The 18,593-nt window shown below is 38.7% G+C and overlaps 2 protein-coding genes across 4 annotated transcripts in view; one reads left to right on the forward strand and one right to left on the reverse strand.

The window, feature by feature from the left end:
- KLHL2 (kelch like family member 2) overlaps positions 1 to 18,593 on the forward strand; it is a 113,300-nt gene that overhangs the window by 56,610 nt on the left and 38,097 nt on the right. The gene's annotated exons all lie outside the window — the stretch shown is intronic.
- GK3 (glycerol kinase 3) lies at positions 13,095 to 14,992 on the reverse strand. The gene has a single exon (XM_032754530.2). It carries the CDS (start codon positions 14,948 to 14,950, stop codon positions 13,289 to 13,291), a length of 1,662 nt encoding a protein of 553 aa, XP_032610421.1. The 5' UTR covers positions 14,951 to 14,992; the 3' UTR covers positions 13,095 to 13,288.

Consider the following 18,593-nt stretch of genomic DNA (forward strand, 5'->3'; position numbering starts at 1 on the left):
TTCTTTATGCTTTCATTTAATTATTACATCCTTTTTTTTTTTTATTCTAATAGCTTTAGGAGTACAAGTGGTTTTTGGTTACATGGATGAATTGTATAGTCACGAGGTCTGGGATTTTAATGTACCCATCACCTGAGTAGTAGACATTGTACTCTAATCGGTAGTTTTCCATCCATCACCATCCTCTCAACCTCACCACTTCTGAGTCTCCCATGTCCATTATACGACTCTGTCTGCCTTTGCATACTGATAGCTTAGCTCCCACTTATAAGTGTGAACATATAGTTTTTGGTTTTCCATTCCTGAGTTACTTAACTTAGAATAACAGCCTCCCGTTTCATCCAAGTTGCTGCAAAAGACATTATTTTTTTCTTTTTTTATGGCAGAGTAGTATTCCATAATACACACACACACACACACACACACACGTACGTATATACACATTTATATATGTACACACATGTATATACATATGTCTATATATGTATATGTGTGTGTGTGTGTGTGTGTGTGTATATATTTAACATTTTCTTTATTCACTCATTGGCTGATGGGCACTTAGGTTGATTCCATATCTTTGCAATTGTGAATTATACTGTGATAAACATACACATCTGGGTGTCTTTTTGATATAATGATTTCTTTTCCTTTAGGTAGATACTCGGTAGTGAAATTGCTGTATTGGATTTTAATTTCTTTGAGGAATCTCTAGACTGTTTTGCATAGAGGTTGTACGAATTTACATTCCCACCAGCAGCGTATAAGCATTCCCGTTTCACCACATCCACACCATCATCTATTGTTTTTTCACTTTTAATAATAGCTATTCTGGTTGGGACAAGGTGGTATCTCACTGAGGTTTTAATTTGCATTTTTCTGATGATTAGTGATGTTCAGCATTTCTTTCATGTTTGTTGGCCATTTATATATCTTCTTTTTAAGAAATATCTGTTCATGTCATTTGCCCACTGTTTAATGGGATTATTTGTTTTTTTCTTGCTGACTTGTTTGAGTTCCTTTTAGATTCTGGATATTAGTCCTTTGTCAGAGGTATAGTTTGCAAATATTTCTTCCCATTCTATAGGTTGTGTGTTTACTCCGGTGATTATTTCTTTAGTCTTGTGGAAGTTTTTTTTGTTTAATTAGGTCCCATTTATTTATTTTTGTGTTTGTCACATTTGCATTTGGGGTCTTTGTCATAAATTTTTTGTTTTGGCTGATGCCCAGAAGTTTTTCCTAAGTTTTCTTCTAGAATTTTGATGGTTTCAGGTCTTAGATTTAAGTCTTTAATCCATCCTGGGTTAATTTTTATATATGGTGAGAGATAGGGATCTCTCACCATATATAAAATGTGTACATGTGCACAACGTGATGGTTTCCAGCTTCATCCATGTCCCTGCAAAGGACATGAACTCATCCTTTTTTAATGGTTGCATAGTATTCCATGGTGTATATGTGCCACATTTTCTTAATCCAGTCTATCATTGATGGACATTGGGAGGTTCCAAGTCTTTGCTATTGTGAATAGTGCTGCAATAAACGTGTGCATGTGTCTTTATAGTAGCATGATATATAATGCTTTGGGTATATACCCAGTAGTGGGATTGCTGGGTCAAATGGTATTTCTAGTTCTTGATCCTTGAGGAATCGCCACACTGTCTTCTACAATGGTTGAACTAATTTACATTCCCACCAACAGTGTAAAAGCATTCCTATTTCTCCACATCCTCTCCAGCACCTGTTGTTTCCTGACTTTTTAATGATCGCCATTCTAACTGGCCTGAGATGGTATCTTACCATGGTTTTGATTTGCATTTCTCTGATGACCAGTGATGATGAGCATTTTTTATATGTCTGTTGGCTGCATAAATGTCTTCTTTTGAGAAGTGTCTGTTTATATCCTTTGTCCACTTTTTGATGGGGTTTTTTGTTTTTTTCTTGTAAATTTGTTTAAGTTGTTTGTAGATTCTGGATATTAGCCCTTTGTCAGATGGGTAGATTGCAAAAATTTTCTCCCATTCTGTAAGTTGCCTGTTCACTCTGATGATAGTTTCTTTTGCTGTGCAGAAGCTCTTTAGTTTAATTAGATCCCATTTGTCAATTTTGGCTTTTGTTGCCATTGCTTTTGGTGTTTTAGTCATGACGTCTTTGCCCATGCCTATGTCCTGAATGGTATTGCCTAGGTTTTCTTCTAGGGTTTTTATGGTTTTAGGTCTAACATTGAAGCCTTTAACTCATCTTGAGTTAATTTTTTATACGGTGTAAGGAAGGGATCCAGTTTCAGCTTTCTACATATGGCTAGCCAGTTTTCCCAGCACCATTTATTAAATAGGGAATCCTTTCCCCATTTCTTGTTTTTGTCAAGTTTGTCAAAGATCAGATGATTGTAGAGGTGTGGTGTTATTTCTGAGGGCTCTGTTCTGTTCCATTGGTCTACATCTCTGTTTTGGTACCAGTACCATGCTGTTTTGGTTACTGTAGCCTTGTAGTATAGTTTAAAGTCAGGTAGCATGATGCCTCCAGCTTTGTTCTTTTGGCTTAGGATTGTCTTGGCTATGTGGGCTCTTTTTTGGTTCCATATGAAATTTAAAGTAGTTTTATCCAATTCTATGAAGAAAGTCAGTGGTAGCCTGATGGGGATAGCATTGAATCTATAAATTACTTTGGGCAGTATGGCCATTTTCACAATACTGATTCTTCCTATCCATGAGCATGGAATGTTCTTCCGTTTGTTTATGTCCTCTTTTATTTTTTTGAGCAGTGGTTTGTAGTTCTCCTTGAAGAGGTCCTTCATATCCCTTGTAAGTTGTATTCCTAGGTATTTTATTCTCTTTGTAGTAATTGTGAATGGGAAATGACTCATGATTTGGCTCTCTGTCTATTATTGGTGTATAGGAATGCTTGTGATTTTTGCACATTGATTTTGTATCCTGAGACTTTGCTGAAGTTGCTTATCAGCTTAAGGATATTTTGGGCTGAGACAATGGGGTTTCTAAATATACAATTGTGTTATCTGCAAACAGAGATAATTGGACTTCCTCTCTTCCTAATTGAATACCCTTTATTTCTTTCTCTTGCCTGACTGCCCTAGTCAGAACTTCCAACACTATGTTGAATAGGAGTGGTGAGAGAGGGCATCCTTGTCCTGTGCTGGTTTTCAAAGGTAACGCTTCCAGTTTTTGCCCATTCAGTATGATATTGGCTGTGGGTTTGTCATTAATAGCTCTTAGTATTTCGAGATATGTTCCATCAATACCTATAGTGAGAGTTTTTAGCATGAAGGGCAGTTGAATTTTGTCAAAGGCCTTTTCTGCATCTATTGGGATAATCATGTGGTTTTTGTCATTGGTTCTGTTTATGTGATGGATTACATTTATATATTTGCGTATGTTGAACCAGCCTTGCATCCCAGGGATGAAGCCGACTTGATCGTGGTGGATAAGCTTTTTGATGTGCTGCTGGATTTGGTTTGCCAGTATTTTATTGAGGATTTTTGCATCATTGTTCATCAGGGATATTGGCTTAAAATTCTCTTTTTTTGTTGTGTCTCTGCCAGGCTTTGGTATCAGTATGATGCTGGCCTCATAAATGAGTTAGGATTCCCTCTTTTTATATTGATTGGAATAGTTTCAGAAGGAATAGTACCAGCTCCTCTTTGTACCTCAGTTAGAATTTGGCTATGAATCCATCTGGTCCTGGACTTTTTTTGGTTGGTAGGCTATTAATGATTGCCTCAATTTCAGAATCTGTTACTGGTCTATTCAGAGATTCAACTTCTTCCTGGTTTATTCTTGGGAGGGTGTATGTGTCCAGGAATTTATCCATTTCTTCTAGATTTTCTAGTTTATTTGCATAGAGGAATTTATAGTATTCTCTCATGGTAGTTTGTATTGCTGTGGGATTGGTGGTGATATCCCCTTTATCATTTTTTAATTGTGTCTATTTGATTCTTCTCTCTTTTCTTCTTTATTTGTCTGGCTAGCGGTCTATCAATTTTGTTGATCTTTTCAAAAAACCAGCTCCTGGATTCATTGATTTTTTGAAGGGTTATTTGGTGTCTCTATCTCCTTCGGTTCTGCTCTGATCTTAGTTATTTCTTGTGTTCTGCTAGCTTTTGAATGTGTTTGCTCTTGCTTCTCTAGTTCTTTTAATTGTGATGTTAGGGTATCGATTTTGGATCTTTTCTGCTTTCTCTTGTGGGCATTTAGTGCTGTAAATTTCCCGCTACACACTGCTTTAAATGTGTCCCAGAGATTCTGGTACGTTCTGTCTTTGTTCTCAATGACTTCAAAGAACATCTTTATTTCTGCCTTCGTTTTGTTATGTACCCAGTAGTCATTCAGGAGCAGGTTGTTCAGTTTCCATGTAGTTGTGCGGTTTTGAGTGAATTTCTTAATCCTCAGTTCTAATTTGATTGCACTGTGGTCTGAGAGACAGTTTGTTGTGATTTCTGTTCTTTTACATTTGCCAAGGAGTGCTTTACTTCCAATTATGTGGTCAATTTTAGAATAAGTGCGATGTGGTGCTGAGAAGAATGTATATCTTGTTGATTTGGGGTGGAGAGTTCTGTAGATGTCTATTAGGTCTGCTTGGTCCAGAGCTGAGTTCAAGTCCTGGATATCCTGGTTATTAACCTTCTGTCTCGTTGATCTGTCTAATACTGACAGTGGGGTGTTAAAGTCTCCCATTATTATTGTGTGGGAGTCTAAGTCTCTTTGTAGGTCTCTAAGGACTTGCTTTATGAATCTGGGTGCTCCTGTATTGGGTGCATATATATTTAGGATAGTTAGCTCTTCTTGTTGAATTGATCCCTTTACCATTATGTAATGGCCTTCTTTGTCTCTTTTGATCTTTGTTGGTTTAAAGTCTGTTTTATCAGAGACTAGGATTGCAACCCCTGCTTTTTTTTTTTGTTTTCCATTTGCTTGGTAGATCTTCCTCCATCCCTTTATTTTGAGCCTGTGTGTGTCTTTGCATGTGAGATGGGTCTCATGAATACAGCACACCGATGGGTCTTGACTCTTTATCCAATTTACCAGCCTGTGTCTTTTAACTGGGGCATTTAGCCCATTTACATTTAAGGTTAATATTGTTATGTTTGAATTTGATCCTGTCATTATGATGTTCGCTGGTTGTTTTGCCTGTTAATTGATGTAGTTTCTTCATAGCATCGATGGTCTTTACAATTTGGCATGTTTTTGCAGTGGCTGGGTACTGGTTATTCCTTTCCATGTGTAGTGCTTCCTTCAGGAGCTCTTGTAAGGCAGGCCTGGTGGTGACAAAATCTCTTGGCATTTGCTTGTCTGTAAAGGATTTTATTTCTCCTTTACTTATGAAGCTTAATTTGGCTGGATATGAAATTCTGGGTTGAAAATCATTTCCTTTAAGAATGTCAAATATTGGCCCCACTCTCTTCTGGCTTGTAGGGTTTCTGCCAAGAGATCAGCTGTTAGTCTGATGGGCTTCCCTTTGTGGGTAACCCGACTTTTCTCTCTGTCTGCCCTTAACATTTTTTCCTTCATTTCAACTTTGATGAATCTGACAATTATGTGTCTTGGGGTTGCTCTTCTTGAGGATTATCTTTGTGGTGTTCTCTGTATTTCCTGAATTTGAATGTTGGCCTGCCTTTCTAGGTTAGGGAAGTTCTCCTGGATAATATCCTGAGGAGTGTTTTCTAACTTGGTTCCATTCTCCCCATAACTCTCTGGTACACCAATCAAACATATATTTGGTCTTTTCACATAATCTCGTATTTCTTGGAGGCTTTGCTCATTTCTTTTCACTCTTTTTTCTCTAATCTTGTCTTCTCGCTTCATTTCATTAATTTGATCTTCAATCAATGATATGCTTTCTTCCACTTGATCGAATCGGCTGTTGACGCTTGTGCATGTGTCACGAAGTTCTCTTGCTGTGGTTTTCAGCTCCATCAGGTCATTTAAGGTCCTCTCTACACTGTTTATTCTAGTTAGCCATTCGTCTAACCTTTTTTCAAGGGCTTTAGCTTTCTTGTGATGGGTTACAACATGCTCCTTTAGTTCAGAGGTTTGTTATTGCCAACCTTCTGAAGCCTACTTCTGTCAATTTGGCAAGCTCATTCTCCATCCAGTTTTGTGCCCTTGCTGGTGAGGAGCTGCGATCCTTTGAAGGAGAGGAGACGCTCTGGTTTTTGGAATTTTCAGCTTTTCCGCTCTGGTTTCTCCCATCTTTGTGGTTTTAACTACCTTTTGTCTTTGATGTTGGTGACCTGCAGATGGGGTTTTGGTGTGGATGTCCTTTTTGTTGATGTTGATGCCATTTCTGTTTTTTAGTTTTCCTTCTAACAGGCCCCTCAGCTGCAGGTCTGTTGGAGTTTGCTGGAGGCCCACTTCAGACCCTGTTTGCCTGGGTATCACCAGCAGAGGCTGCAGAACAGCAGATATTGCTGCCTGATCCTTCCTTTGGAAGCTTCATCCCACAGGGGCACCCCCCTGTTTGAGGTGTCTGTCATCCCCTACTGGGAGGTGTCTCCCAGTCAGGATACACAGGGGTCAGGGACTCACTTGAGGAGGCAGTCTGTCCGTTCTTGGAGCTCAAACGCCATGCTGAGAGAACCACTGCTCTCTTCAGAGATGTCAAACAGGGACGTTTGCAGAAGCTGTCTGCTGCCTTTTATTCGCCCCAGTTTATGTTTTTGTATGCTTTGTCGAAGATCAGTTTGTAAATATTTACTTTATTTCTTGGTTCTCTATTCTGTTCCATTGGTCTACATATCTACTTATATGCCAGTGCCATGCTGTTCTGGTTATGATACCCTTATATTAGTATAATTTAAAGTCAGGTAATGTCATGCCTCTAGATTTGTTCTTTTTGCTTAGGATTACATTGGCTATTTGGGCCTTTTTAAAAATTCCATATGCATTTTAGGATTTTTTTTTCTAATTCTGTGAAGAGTGATGGTATTTTGATAGGAATTGCATTGACTCTGTAGATTGCTTTGGACAGTATGGTCATTTTCATGGTATTGATTCTTCTAATCTATGAACACGGGATGTATTTTCATTTGTTTGTGTCATGTATGATTTCTTTAAGCAGTGTTTTGTAGTTCTCCTTGTAGAGTTCTTCACCTCCTCGGTTAAATATATTCCTAAGTATTTTATTTTATTTTATTTTGTAGCTATTATAAAAGGGATTGAGTTCTTGATTTGATTCTCAGCTTGGTCACTGTTGGTGTGTAGCAATGCCACTGACTTACGTATATTGATTTTGTATACTGAGGCTTTACTGAATTCATTTATCAAAGCTAGGCGCCTTTTGGAGGAGTCTTTAGGGCTTTCTAGGTATAAGATCATATCATCAGCAGAGATAGTTTGACTTTCTCTTTTCCAGTTTGGATGCCCTTTATTTCTTTCTTTTGCCTGATTACTCTGTCTAGGACTTATGGAAGTTGCTAATTTGTTTTTAAACCGTATTTCTGGAAGATAAATCTGGTAGAAGTTACAATCCACCAACTGCCTGCAAGACTCTGCTTTGCATCTATGAGACTCAATAGGAATAGTTCCTATGGAAGCTTCTATGTTCACTGCTCCTTTAATAGGCTCTAGAACTGTAACTTCCCCAGCTTTCAAATGCAAGAGCGTTTTGTCTAAACTGCTTCAGTGTGCTTACTCTGATGAGTAAGGAAGCTTTTGGTACATAGATCTGGGTAAGGGAGAATGCATGTGCGTATATATATGTGTGTCTGCCTGCACAGAGCATTGGAGAGTAGTATTCCTAGAATCCCTATTTCATTTACCAAATAAATAATAGTTCAAAGTGGTTAGTTGAAAAAACAAAAACCACAGTGCTTCACTAAATCACAGTAGGTCCAATAAATTTAGACTTTATTGATTTCTGTTGGGTGGCCTGATGGCCTAACTGCCCTTTAGAAAATTATTTCAGTGAAAAAATGTGATCTGAGTTCTAGGAAGCCGATTTACAGATGAGCTTTTAGAACACAACCCTTCTGTAAGTTGGGGAATGCCTGTAGTGCATAACAATATTCATGCAGCACTTTTGAATAGAATGAAGCATTTTATGAAAAACCAAAGACAAATATGAATTTATTGGTATATTCCAATGCAACCAATTCTATTCAACTAAGTAGAAAGTATTACTTCTAAATTCAGATTCCATTAACTGCTAGACTTAATGCATCTGTTATAAGTGACTTCTATTAGGAAAACCAAGAAAGCTTTCATATTTTTAGATATTTTTTGCTGCATGAAACAATCACTGTTTAACCTTTTGTCTTTCCTGGGCTGCCAGTTTTCTCTATAGTGCTTGATAAATGTTACTGACTGCTAATGGGGAAAGGAGGGTCAGTGCCTGGGGAGAGAATGAATAAAGTAGGATTAATGCACAGGATATCCAAACATAGTTCATATGATGTACTAGAACTCTTAGTTTTGCTTATGTCAGAAGCAACTCATTTACTGTGTTTTTAGGAGATCATTAGATTTTTAAAAATCTTTCTTATTTAAAATCTTAAATTTATTCTAGTATACTACAAAATACAAAAAATTTTCCACCAGAATTAGAACACTTCTGTTTCTTAGTTTGTAGAGTCCTCCTTCGTAATTATGCCAAGAATTTTTCATGAAAAATTATTCACTTTCAGTAAAATTATAAAGAAGCATTGATTCTTCATTTTTAATGCACTATATTTTGCATCTGAATCTAGCTTTAAAGGATGTACTGCTTTTATACCATGCTTCTGAATCTTGTATTTGCTTGAGTTTCTTAGGTTTTAGGTAACATTTTAAAACATCTTTCATTATGAAAAATTGCAAGGATGTACAAGAATAGAATAGTACTCATCATCCAACTTCAACAGTTGTCGACTCAGGGACAATTTTGTTTTAATTATAACCCTCATTACTCCCCTTCCCTTTTTTTATATGCAAACATTTTACTGAAGTCTAATGTACATATAGAAAAGTACACAAATCATGTCTACAGCTTGAGGAATTTTATACATCCTCTTATATTATCTTGAAGCAGTTGTCATGCTTTACCTATGTATTTCATCCTTATATTTTAAACAAATGCCATTACAAAGACCATGCTTGTATAATGAAGCTATTTCCATATCTTTGGTGTATTGATAACTAGTTGCAACAAACTTTCCAAAATAATCCAGAATAATACTATAAAACAGTTTGATATGTTTTGGCTGTGTCCCCACCCAGATCTCATCTTGAATTCCCATGTGTGGTGGGAAGGACCCAATTGGAAGTAGTTGAATCATGGGGGCAGGTCTTTCCTTTGCTGTTCTTGTGATAGTGAGTTAAGTCTCACAAGATCTGATGGTTTTAAAAATGGGAGTTTCCCTGCACAAGCTCTCTCTCTTTGCCTGCTGCCATCCATATAAGACATGACTTGCTCCTCCTTGCCTTCCACCATCATTATAAGGCCTCCCCAGCCACATGGAAGCCACATTCTTCATAGTGAAACTATCTGATCGTTGACATTTAAGCAAACAGGAGGTGGGGAGATAAGGAGTCCATGCAGTAAGATGTCTCTAGCTCCTTTTCTACCATAAACAAATAATTGTTGTTTAGGTGATTTGTCTTTAAAGCACTCTATTTGTCCAGAAAATTTACCCAAACCTTCAAATTACTTTCAAGTCATATCACACAGGTTGTGAAGAACTCCAAGAGCGTGACGGGACACAGTGGCAGTAAAGTTAATATTTTTCTTTTTATTTTTCTTTTCCCTATCATAGGCAGTAGGACTTGTGACAGGCTTTTCTAGGTAGGAAAGAAAAGAAGGAAGGGAAGAAATAAATAGCAATATATGATTCAATACTTACATACATATATACATGTAAAGCAGAAGGGAGGAGTAAGAAGCTGAGGGAGAAAAGGATGGATAAGGAGAGAAAGCCTCCAGGACCTCAGGGTATTGTCTGGTCCATGGTGCACATAAGAAGAGCACTCTCTATCCTTTGAAAACTCACCGGAGATTCTGGACATAAGAACTACTTCATTTCTTTCTCTTGCCCACTGGAAACAAGCCTTCTAGAATTCATTATAATTAAATTAAATTGTATCGGTATAATGAAAAAATTAACAGTGTTCCATGGAGATCTCTTCCATGAACTCATGCTTATTTTTAATAACATCAGTATCTTTAGGGAAAGTAAAAATGTGAGCAACCAAATGGGTAGGTTAGAGAGTGAGAGCAGGGGAGGATGTGGAATCCACACTGCTCACCCTGAGACGCTCTCATGGCTTCAGCAGCGTGGCACTGGCAGTGACAGCCCATCACACTGACCACTCTGCTTCTCCAAGGCGTGGAGTGACAGCTCAGTGTGAGCAGACCACCCAGGTTAAAGGGCCTGCGTGCTGAAGCATGGTGTTCTGGACTATGGTCAGCCTTTGTTATACTCCTGAAAGATTTATTTTATTTTAGCTTAACAAGCTGTATGAAATTATTTTTTGTATCATGTCTAAAAATGAAAATTTTCTCAGTTAACCCCAAGAATACTGACTTATTCAGAGAGTGCTGGTTTGTGGACTCTTCTCATGTTTTTTGGGTGGTATCTATATTTTAACCATTTCTCAAATCATTAGCACCTTTATTTTTAGCATTTTTGGCAGGCCAAAAATATAGAGGAGATAAAAGTTGAACTCATCAGTTTAGATGCATTTTAATAGTTCTAGCAAAAGACTCTTTGGAAATTGGATTTTAATTATAACTTGAAATATGAATTTTATTCAGTATTTCTTGTTGATAGCCAAGCACATTTAAGGGGAAAAAAATTGTTTCAGATTTTTAGTCATTCCTATACCTCACCACTTCCCATACTGAAAATTTGAGAAACTACTTAATACTAGTTCTAACTGATCTTTGGGGAAGTTTGTGGTATCATTTTCTGTTTCTTTTTTAAAATAGAGACGGGCTCTTGCTGTGTTGCCCAGGCTGTTCTCGAACTCCTGGCCTTAAGCAGTCCTCCTGCCTTGGCCTCCCAGAGTCGGGATTACAGGCATGAGCTACCACACCCAGCCTATCATTTTCAAGCTAGAGCTGTAGCTGAAATTCTGGGCTTGGTAAGCACTCAGCAGTCCTTGGTAACAGGACTATCTGTGGAGAATTCCTACAGAGCCGGGCATGGTGGCCCACACCTGCAATCCCAGCACTTTGGGAGGCTGAGATGGGCGGATTGAGGCCCGGAGTTCGAGACCAGCCTGGCCAATATGGTGAAACCTGGTCTCTACTAAAAATACAAAAAAAAAAAAAAAAAAAAAAAAAAAAAAAGAGCCAGGCATGGTGTCATGTGCCTGTAGTCCCAGCTATTCGGGAGGCTGAGGCACGAGAATCACTTTAACTCAGGAGGCAGAGGTTGCAGTTGAGCTGAGATCACACCACTACACTCTAGCCTGGGCGACAGAGAGACTCCATCTCAACAACAACAAAAAAAAAAACAAAAAAAAAACGTCCTCCAGTTACTGATGTGCTTTCATTTTATTTTCCGTTCTTTGGCTCTTAACTCTGTTCTTAGTTTATATATCCCAGGCCCCGGCGGTAGTAACTACTTTACCCAGGCCTGTTCAGGCACCCCTCACTGTCCAGCTTCTGTCCTTTCCACTAGGCCTATAAAATGATCAAACTTTTTTATATGCGCAGGTATTTTCATGTGTGTCCCCTCTGTCTTTGTCGTAAATGAAACTTTTTGTTTCCCCCAAACCTGTATGGCCTGGGCAGACTTCTCAAAGGGATCGCTCCCCACATCTCACTGGGAACCTAGGTAGAAGGGTACCACTTCCAGACCATTGCTCTCTCACTGCCGTCAGCCTCACTCTTTTTTTTTCACTGTTTACTACAAAACAAAGTAATTTTAAGATATTTTTTAAAATTGACGTTGAGAAGCTAGATTAGGTAACTTCTTATAATATGTGACATTAAATATTTTGAGAAATTCTTGGTTTCGTTGGAAGGCATTTGTGATGATAAACCTTTTTTCAGTTAAGATACTAAGCAGAGCTAATTCTGTCATCCCAGATAGCAATTTCTTATTAACAATTGATAACATTTGAACTGAAAGAGATTCTTGGCTTTATTTCTATATTTTTTTCTACTTAGGTATTTAACTTTTTTGACATCCTCTTATCCCCTCAATAGGATCCAAAATACGTCTAAAATTAATTCAAAAGAAAAATAACTATTTGAATTATTGCTTGTGTTTGAAAACAATATTTACTGTAGTATTCCACAGTTTCTTCTTTTTTTAGGCTAAGACAATTAAATAAAAATGTAAGGGATAAGAAATATAGTTGAAGTCACAATAAAGTATATTTTATGGACATAAAACATAAATTTTAAATGTTGGCTCTTTAAGAAAAAAATTCTTCTGGTAAATATTATGCATAACCATTGCCCAAAAATGTATACAGCTGTTTTCCAACATATTTATATACATAGTGGTTCACTTAAGACCAGCCCTATTAGAACCTTCTGAATATAATGTGCTCTTAATTTATAAATGGGCTACCCTCAGTGTATAAAATATATAGGCATATATGTTATACATACAAAGTAAAAAATAGAGATGGAAGAAATAAAAAGTATCCTTTCCTATAAGATCCAGACAGAAAGTCATTATGATTAGTGGGACCATGGAAAATATCGGAAGGATTTCAGTTTTGGCAAATACTTTTCAGAAAAATATCCAAGCTATGAGAACACTAAATGTCTATTTTAATAATTTAGTAGAGGTTTCTATTCAAACATTCAGTGAAGGTGTTGCCATCTTCTACTATGTAGAAAAGAAGACTTTTGGGGTGTCTGTTAAAAGCAAAGAGCTGCTCATTTTTAATAGGTTAGTAATAACCTTTTAATCAAGTATATGTCATGCAGAGACTCAAATCCTGGTCCAGTAGTGTTTGAGTATGTTTGATGGAAGATTCCAATGGTGAGGATCAGAATTCTTCCTACATCTTAGAGGGAATGGAGCAGGATTTTACTGCAGTGGAGGGGGTCAGCCCCAAAGGTAGCTGGCCCAACCTTAACTGTGGATGTTAAAACACACACACACACACACACACACACACACACACACACACACACACCCCAAATATTTCTATAGCATTATTTTTGCTGCATTTTCTTTATTTTAAGCCACAGGTCTAGTCTACTTGGAGGGTCATGTAGCAAGTGGCTTATAAATAAAATGAAAGTCTATGAATAGTGTCATTGCAAAAGAGACAATTGCTGGGTTCTTTCATTATGGAAAAAGCTCGCATCTAGGGAATCCATGAGTTGGTAGGTTTTATGGAATACCTGAGATGTACCTTGCTCCAATTAACATTGCCATGCTACTCACTATAAAAAAGCCCAAGGGCAGACTAGAGAAGACACTAGGGTCACCACTTTCTGGAGACTGAGTTGTAACCCAACCCATTGACTTCATCACAGCTTTCTTCCATGTAGAATAACGAATTTCACTTTCCTCAGCATTAATCTGAGGTTCAAACCGCTCCATCATGACAGCGGACAAATCCTCGGGTTCAAGACCCCATACGTCGACTCCGTCTGCAGCCCCTGCCGCCATAGCAGCACCCAGTGCAGTGGTTTCGGGCATCAAGGCCTTCACTACTGGAATATACAGAATGTCTGCTTGTAGCTGCATAAGAATTTTGTTGCTGGTCATTCCTCCATCTACCTGCAAATGACTGAGTGGAATTCCACAGTCTCGATTCATGGCATCCAAAATCTCTCGGGTTTGGAAACAAACAGCTTCTAATGCAGCAAAAGCAATGTGGCATTTATTGGTGAACTGAGTGAGTCCACAGATTATCCCTCTTGCGCTGGGCTCCCAATAAGGTGCATATAACCCCGAAAATGCTGGGACGAAGTAGCAGCCATAAGAAGTACCTACTTCTTTAGCAAGTTTTTCAATTTCTTCTGAGGTCTTTATAATTCCAAGATTGTCTCTTAGCCAGCGAATAACAGCACCAGCTATAGCTACAGAACCTTCCAAAGCATAATATACCGGTTTGTCTCTGCCAAGTTTGTAAGCCACTGTGGTGAGAAGGCCATGATCAGAAAATACACACTTACGGCCTGTATTACATAGTAAGAAACATCCTGTTCCATATGTATTTTTGGCTTGTCCAATCTGGAAGCACATTTGTCCCACCAATGCAGCAGACTGGTCCCCTAAACACCCAGATATTGGCACACCTTCCAAGGCCCCAGCTTTCATTAGGCCATAGATCTCAGAAGAACTCCGGACATTTGGAAGAATTTCCATTGGAATTCCAAAAAATTCACAGAGTTGTTTATCCCATTCCAAAGAATGAATGTTGAAAAGCATAGTCCTACTTGCATTTGTTACATCTGTACAGTGGACACCTCCATTGACGCCTCCTGTCAAACTCCAAATAAGCCATGAATCAATAGTCCCAAAAAGAGCTCGTTTTTCTTCAACGGCCTTTTGAACTTTTCTCACATTGTCAAGGAGCCAACGAAGTTTCACGGCACTGAAGTAAGTGCTAAGTGGAAGGCCTGTCTTGGACTTGACAAAGTTATTATTTCCTGGAATTCTTTTACTAAGACTCTCAACGGTAGACTGTGTTCTTAGATCAAGCCACACCACAGCATTGTAGAGAGGCTCTCCAGTTATCTTGTCCCAGACTACAGTGGTTTCCCTTTGGTTGCTGACACCAATAGCTTTTATGTTGGAAATACCAATATTGAGCTGTCCAAGTGTCTCACATGTTTTCTCTATACACTCATAGACAGAATGTAGAATTTCCTTAGGGTCCTGTTCCACCCATCCTTCTCTTGGGAACTCTTGTTTTATTTCCACTTGATGATGACTAAGTAGTTCAGCTGTTCTTGAATTGAAAACCAAAAAGCGTGTGGAACTGGTGCCCTGGTCCACGGCCCCCACCAATGGCCCCAAAACTGCCTTCTTTGAGGCTGCCATGAAACCAGCTTCAGGTCGGCCCGTGTTTGCGGCCGGTTTCCTGGGTGACGGCGGCGGGAGGGGGAGGGGCGGGTGACGAGTCCAAAGAGCGAGGCCGCGCGCGTCCCCTGAACCAGCCTCACTTCTTTACCGGCTGGCCGGCAGGCTACTGCATTCTCTCTGCAGCTCATTTTCTCTCTTGGCCTCCAGGCATACTTCTGTCTTCAACACTGAGATTATCTTTCCCCGTGTATTTTGTTTCTCCTGCCATCAACGCCTTCAGAATCAATACTGTTGGCTCACGTGAGACTCCTTCTTCATGGCTCCTTGTGACCATCATCTTCCCCCCACAAACCCATTCATCACCTTAGACTACACTTCCAGGGTCTGTTGGACCTTTCTGGTATTTAGAACTCTGGGGTCCCCACCTTGGTTCAGACTAGATGTGTGCCTTCTCATTCTCTTGTATTTCTTCATAAATCTGTGCTCTTTGGCCCTTGTTCTTCCAGCCAACTCTTGGCCGTTCAGCCTAGACCCAGTAGTCAGTCATTTCAAAGCTATCCTCTTTATGTGCCTGGCATTGCCCACACTGTTGTGGGTGATAGATAACAGGCTCAATACAATTTAACCCTTGCTTATAATCTAACTTTATAGTCCAGTAACAATAAACTCACACCCTAATTAAGTATATTTGGAATATGCGTTATTCTCTGTAAAACCAGTTTTGATAACAGTTTCTTCTACAGAAAATTTACTTCAATCATTTGCCCACCTTTCTATAATTTAGGCTAGGAATCACTGCTTGGAATAAACATCGGTTAGAATAAGCTCATGATTTGAATGCTGCCCTCTTGAAATAAATTTGTGTTGAGTGAGTGGTTTTAATAACAGTATTACTAGCCTTAGCCATGGAATATGCATGCCGAAGAATAGATGCTGATTATTCAAGGGTCTATTGCAATGTTAATTTACTGATACAGAAGATTCTTCCTTTGGAGAACTGTGAAAGCACTTGATACACAGCACTTTTTAGCTGAAGTCATGCCAACTCAAATGACGCTTCTTGAAAGAGTTAATTATTTGTATATTCATGCATTCATTATGATCCTCTTTATTCCTTAGTAAACTACATGCAGTCTCTGCTGTGCCTTGTTGACAGGTTTTTTTTCTAGCTTACATGAGTTAACTGTTTTCAGGTTTCATTAAAACTGCCTTATGTTAATAGAACTGCTGGAGACATAAATGGTTTTTTTTCCCCTAAAGATTAATAGTGTTGAAAGTCAAAGAATCACAGAGTATTAATGTTATAGGAAATCTTAGCAGTTATCTAGTCTAACACTTTCATTTTATTAATTAGGAAAATGAAGACCAGAGATATTTCTATTTTCCCAAAATCACTTTGTCTGTTAGGGATGAGCTGCTTGTGGATCTAAGATACTATTGTTATTCATACTTTTGCCCTCACTTCTCAAATGGGACTCTGCATTGAGTATAGAGGAATTATGGAGACCCATCATGGCATTTTAATTTTGTTCAAAAAGGTGCTTGGTGTTTAGAAATCAAATACAAAGGGTACTTTGTACCTTATTACAGGATACAAAACAGAACATAACACTTGAGACTTATATTGTTGATTTTATTACACTTATTTGGGATGAGGGTCCTAACCTGATGCTTTGTTTTTTTTTTTCTTTTTTTTTTAATATTGAGACGGAGTCTCGCTCTGTCACCCAGGCTGGAGTGCAGTGGTGCGATCCTGGCTCACTGTGAGTGCTGCCTCCCGGGTTCACGCCATTCTCCTGCCTCAGCCTCCCGAGTAGCTGAGACTACAGGCGCCCACCACCACGCCTGGCTAATTTTTTGTATTTTTAGTAGAGATAGGGTTTCACTGTGTTAGCCAGGATGGTCTTGATCTCCTGACCTTGTGATCCACCCACCTCAGCCTCCCAAAGTGCTAGAATTACAGGCCTGAGCCACCGCTCCCAGCCCTGATGCTCTCTCTTGACCTGGTATGGCAAATTCTAGGGACTGTCTTTCATTTCATGATCAGCTTATTTTATTTCCTGGAGGGAAACAGAAAAGTTCAATTGCTTTAGAGAGTAATGAGCATATGTGCTCATTATGGAAGGAATGGAATGTATATTCCATATACATGTATGGAAGGATGCATATGTATATTATACATTACGTGTGTGTAGTTTATGTGCTTAATATATATAGCATATTGATGGCGTAGTCTTTACTACCTGGAATTGTGCCCTATTGCAGTTACAGTATTTGTTTAGAGAGAAGAAACTGATGATTAAATGTCAGTATAACTATGTTGGGCTTTATTCAGTGGCCAGTGGTGAACTACTGAAGGTAAATTACTAATGTCACAAGCTATGATCCATAAACAAAATGACCTGTCAATATGTGGGTGAAAGGTTTGGAAGCAATAATTGAGGTTGGTAATAAGGTTAGAACTAGGGTAATGAACATAGAGAGGAGGTGAATGAAGCAAGATCATAGATATGGGAACTAACTCTGAATATAAGTAGAGGAAACAGATTAAACTCTGAGATGACCTGCCTTTTAGCATTACATTTTAGGTAAATTCTTTGTAGATACATTTTAGTGTGTGCATATTTATAGCCAGTGTGCAGTAGCTGCTGATTTTTACTGTACCTTACTGAGATACAGTAGGCTGAGAAAGAATTCATTCACTGAAAAGGAAGAATTTTTCACTTTGGCTGTGTTGTGTTAGGCTTATATTAACCAAACTAATGCAAAGATGTTAGGCTTTTAGTTGATGGTATATCCAATGGGAACCAATTAGGTAATCGTGTCCAGAAAAGCGTAAGGTGATTATCCTGTTCGGTTCTGTTCAGATCAGACCATAGCTGTGAAATTGAGTTTACTTTTAGCTTCAGTGTTTTGAGAGAGACTGATGCACTAGAGCCCTGAATTTATAGCCAGGATGATGATGAAGACCCCAAATCATGTTGTGCAAGCAGTGGTTGAAGGACATAGGACTGTACAGACCATTGAAGGACAATTTGGGAAAATATAATGCTCTCTGTAAGATTTTGAGGAATTTCATAAGAGACAGATTAGTTAATCTTGTTCTGTTTATTGTGGTGGCAGAATTATCAGTGTTACAAAATAAGAGTGAAAAAGATTTTAGAGCAACGTACAGAAGAACTTCTAATAGTAAGTGTTTGTATTAGTCCGTTTCCATGCTGCTGATAAAGACATACCTGAGACTGGGCAATTTACAAAAGAAAGAGGTTTATTGGACTTAACAGTTCCACGTGGCTGGGGAGACCTCACAATCATGGTGAAAGGCAAGGAGGAGCAAGTCATATCTTATGTGGATGGCAGCAGGCAAAGAGAGCTTATACAAAGAAGCTCCCATTCTTAAAACCATCAGATCTCATGATACCCATTCACTATCACGAGAACAGCATGGGAAAGACCCATCCCCATAGTTCAGTCATCTTCCACTGGGTCCCTCCCACAACACATGGGAATTATGGGAGCTGCAGGATGAGATTTGGTGGAGACACAGAACCAAACTATATCATTCCACCTCTGGCCCCTCCCAAATCTCATATCTTCACATTTCAAAACCAATTATGCCTTCCCAACAGTCCCCCAAAGTCTTAACTCATTTCAGCATTAA

The sequence above is a fragment of the Hylobates moloch genome, unplaced genomic scaffold (assembly GCF_009828535.3).
Source record: "Hylobates moloch isolate HMO894 unplaced genomic scaffold, HMol_V3 SCAFFOLD_3, whole genome shotgun sequence".
Classification (NCBI taxonomy): domain Eukaryota; kingdom Metazoa; phylum Chordata; class Mammalia; order Primates; family Hylobatidae; genus Hylobates; species Hylobates moloch.

What these genes read in the sequence shown, in the direction of transcription:
- GK3 (XM_032754530.2), bottom strand. Translation starts at nt 14,950, where the DNA reads ATGGCAGCCTCAAAGAAGGCAGTTTTGGGGCCATTGGTGGGGGCCGTG.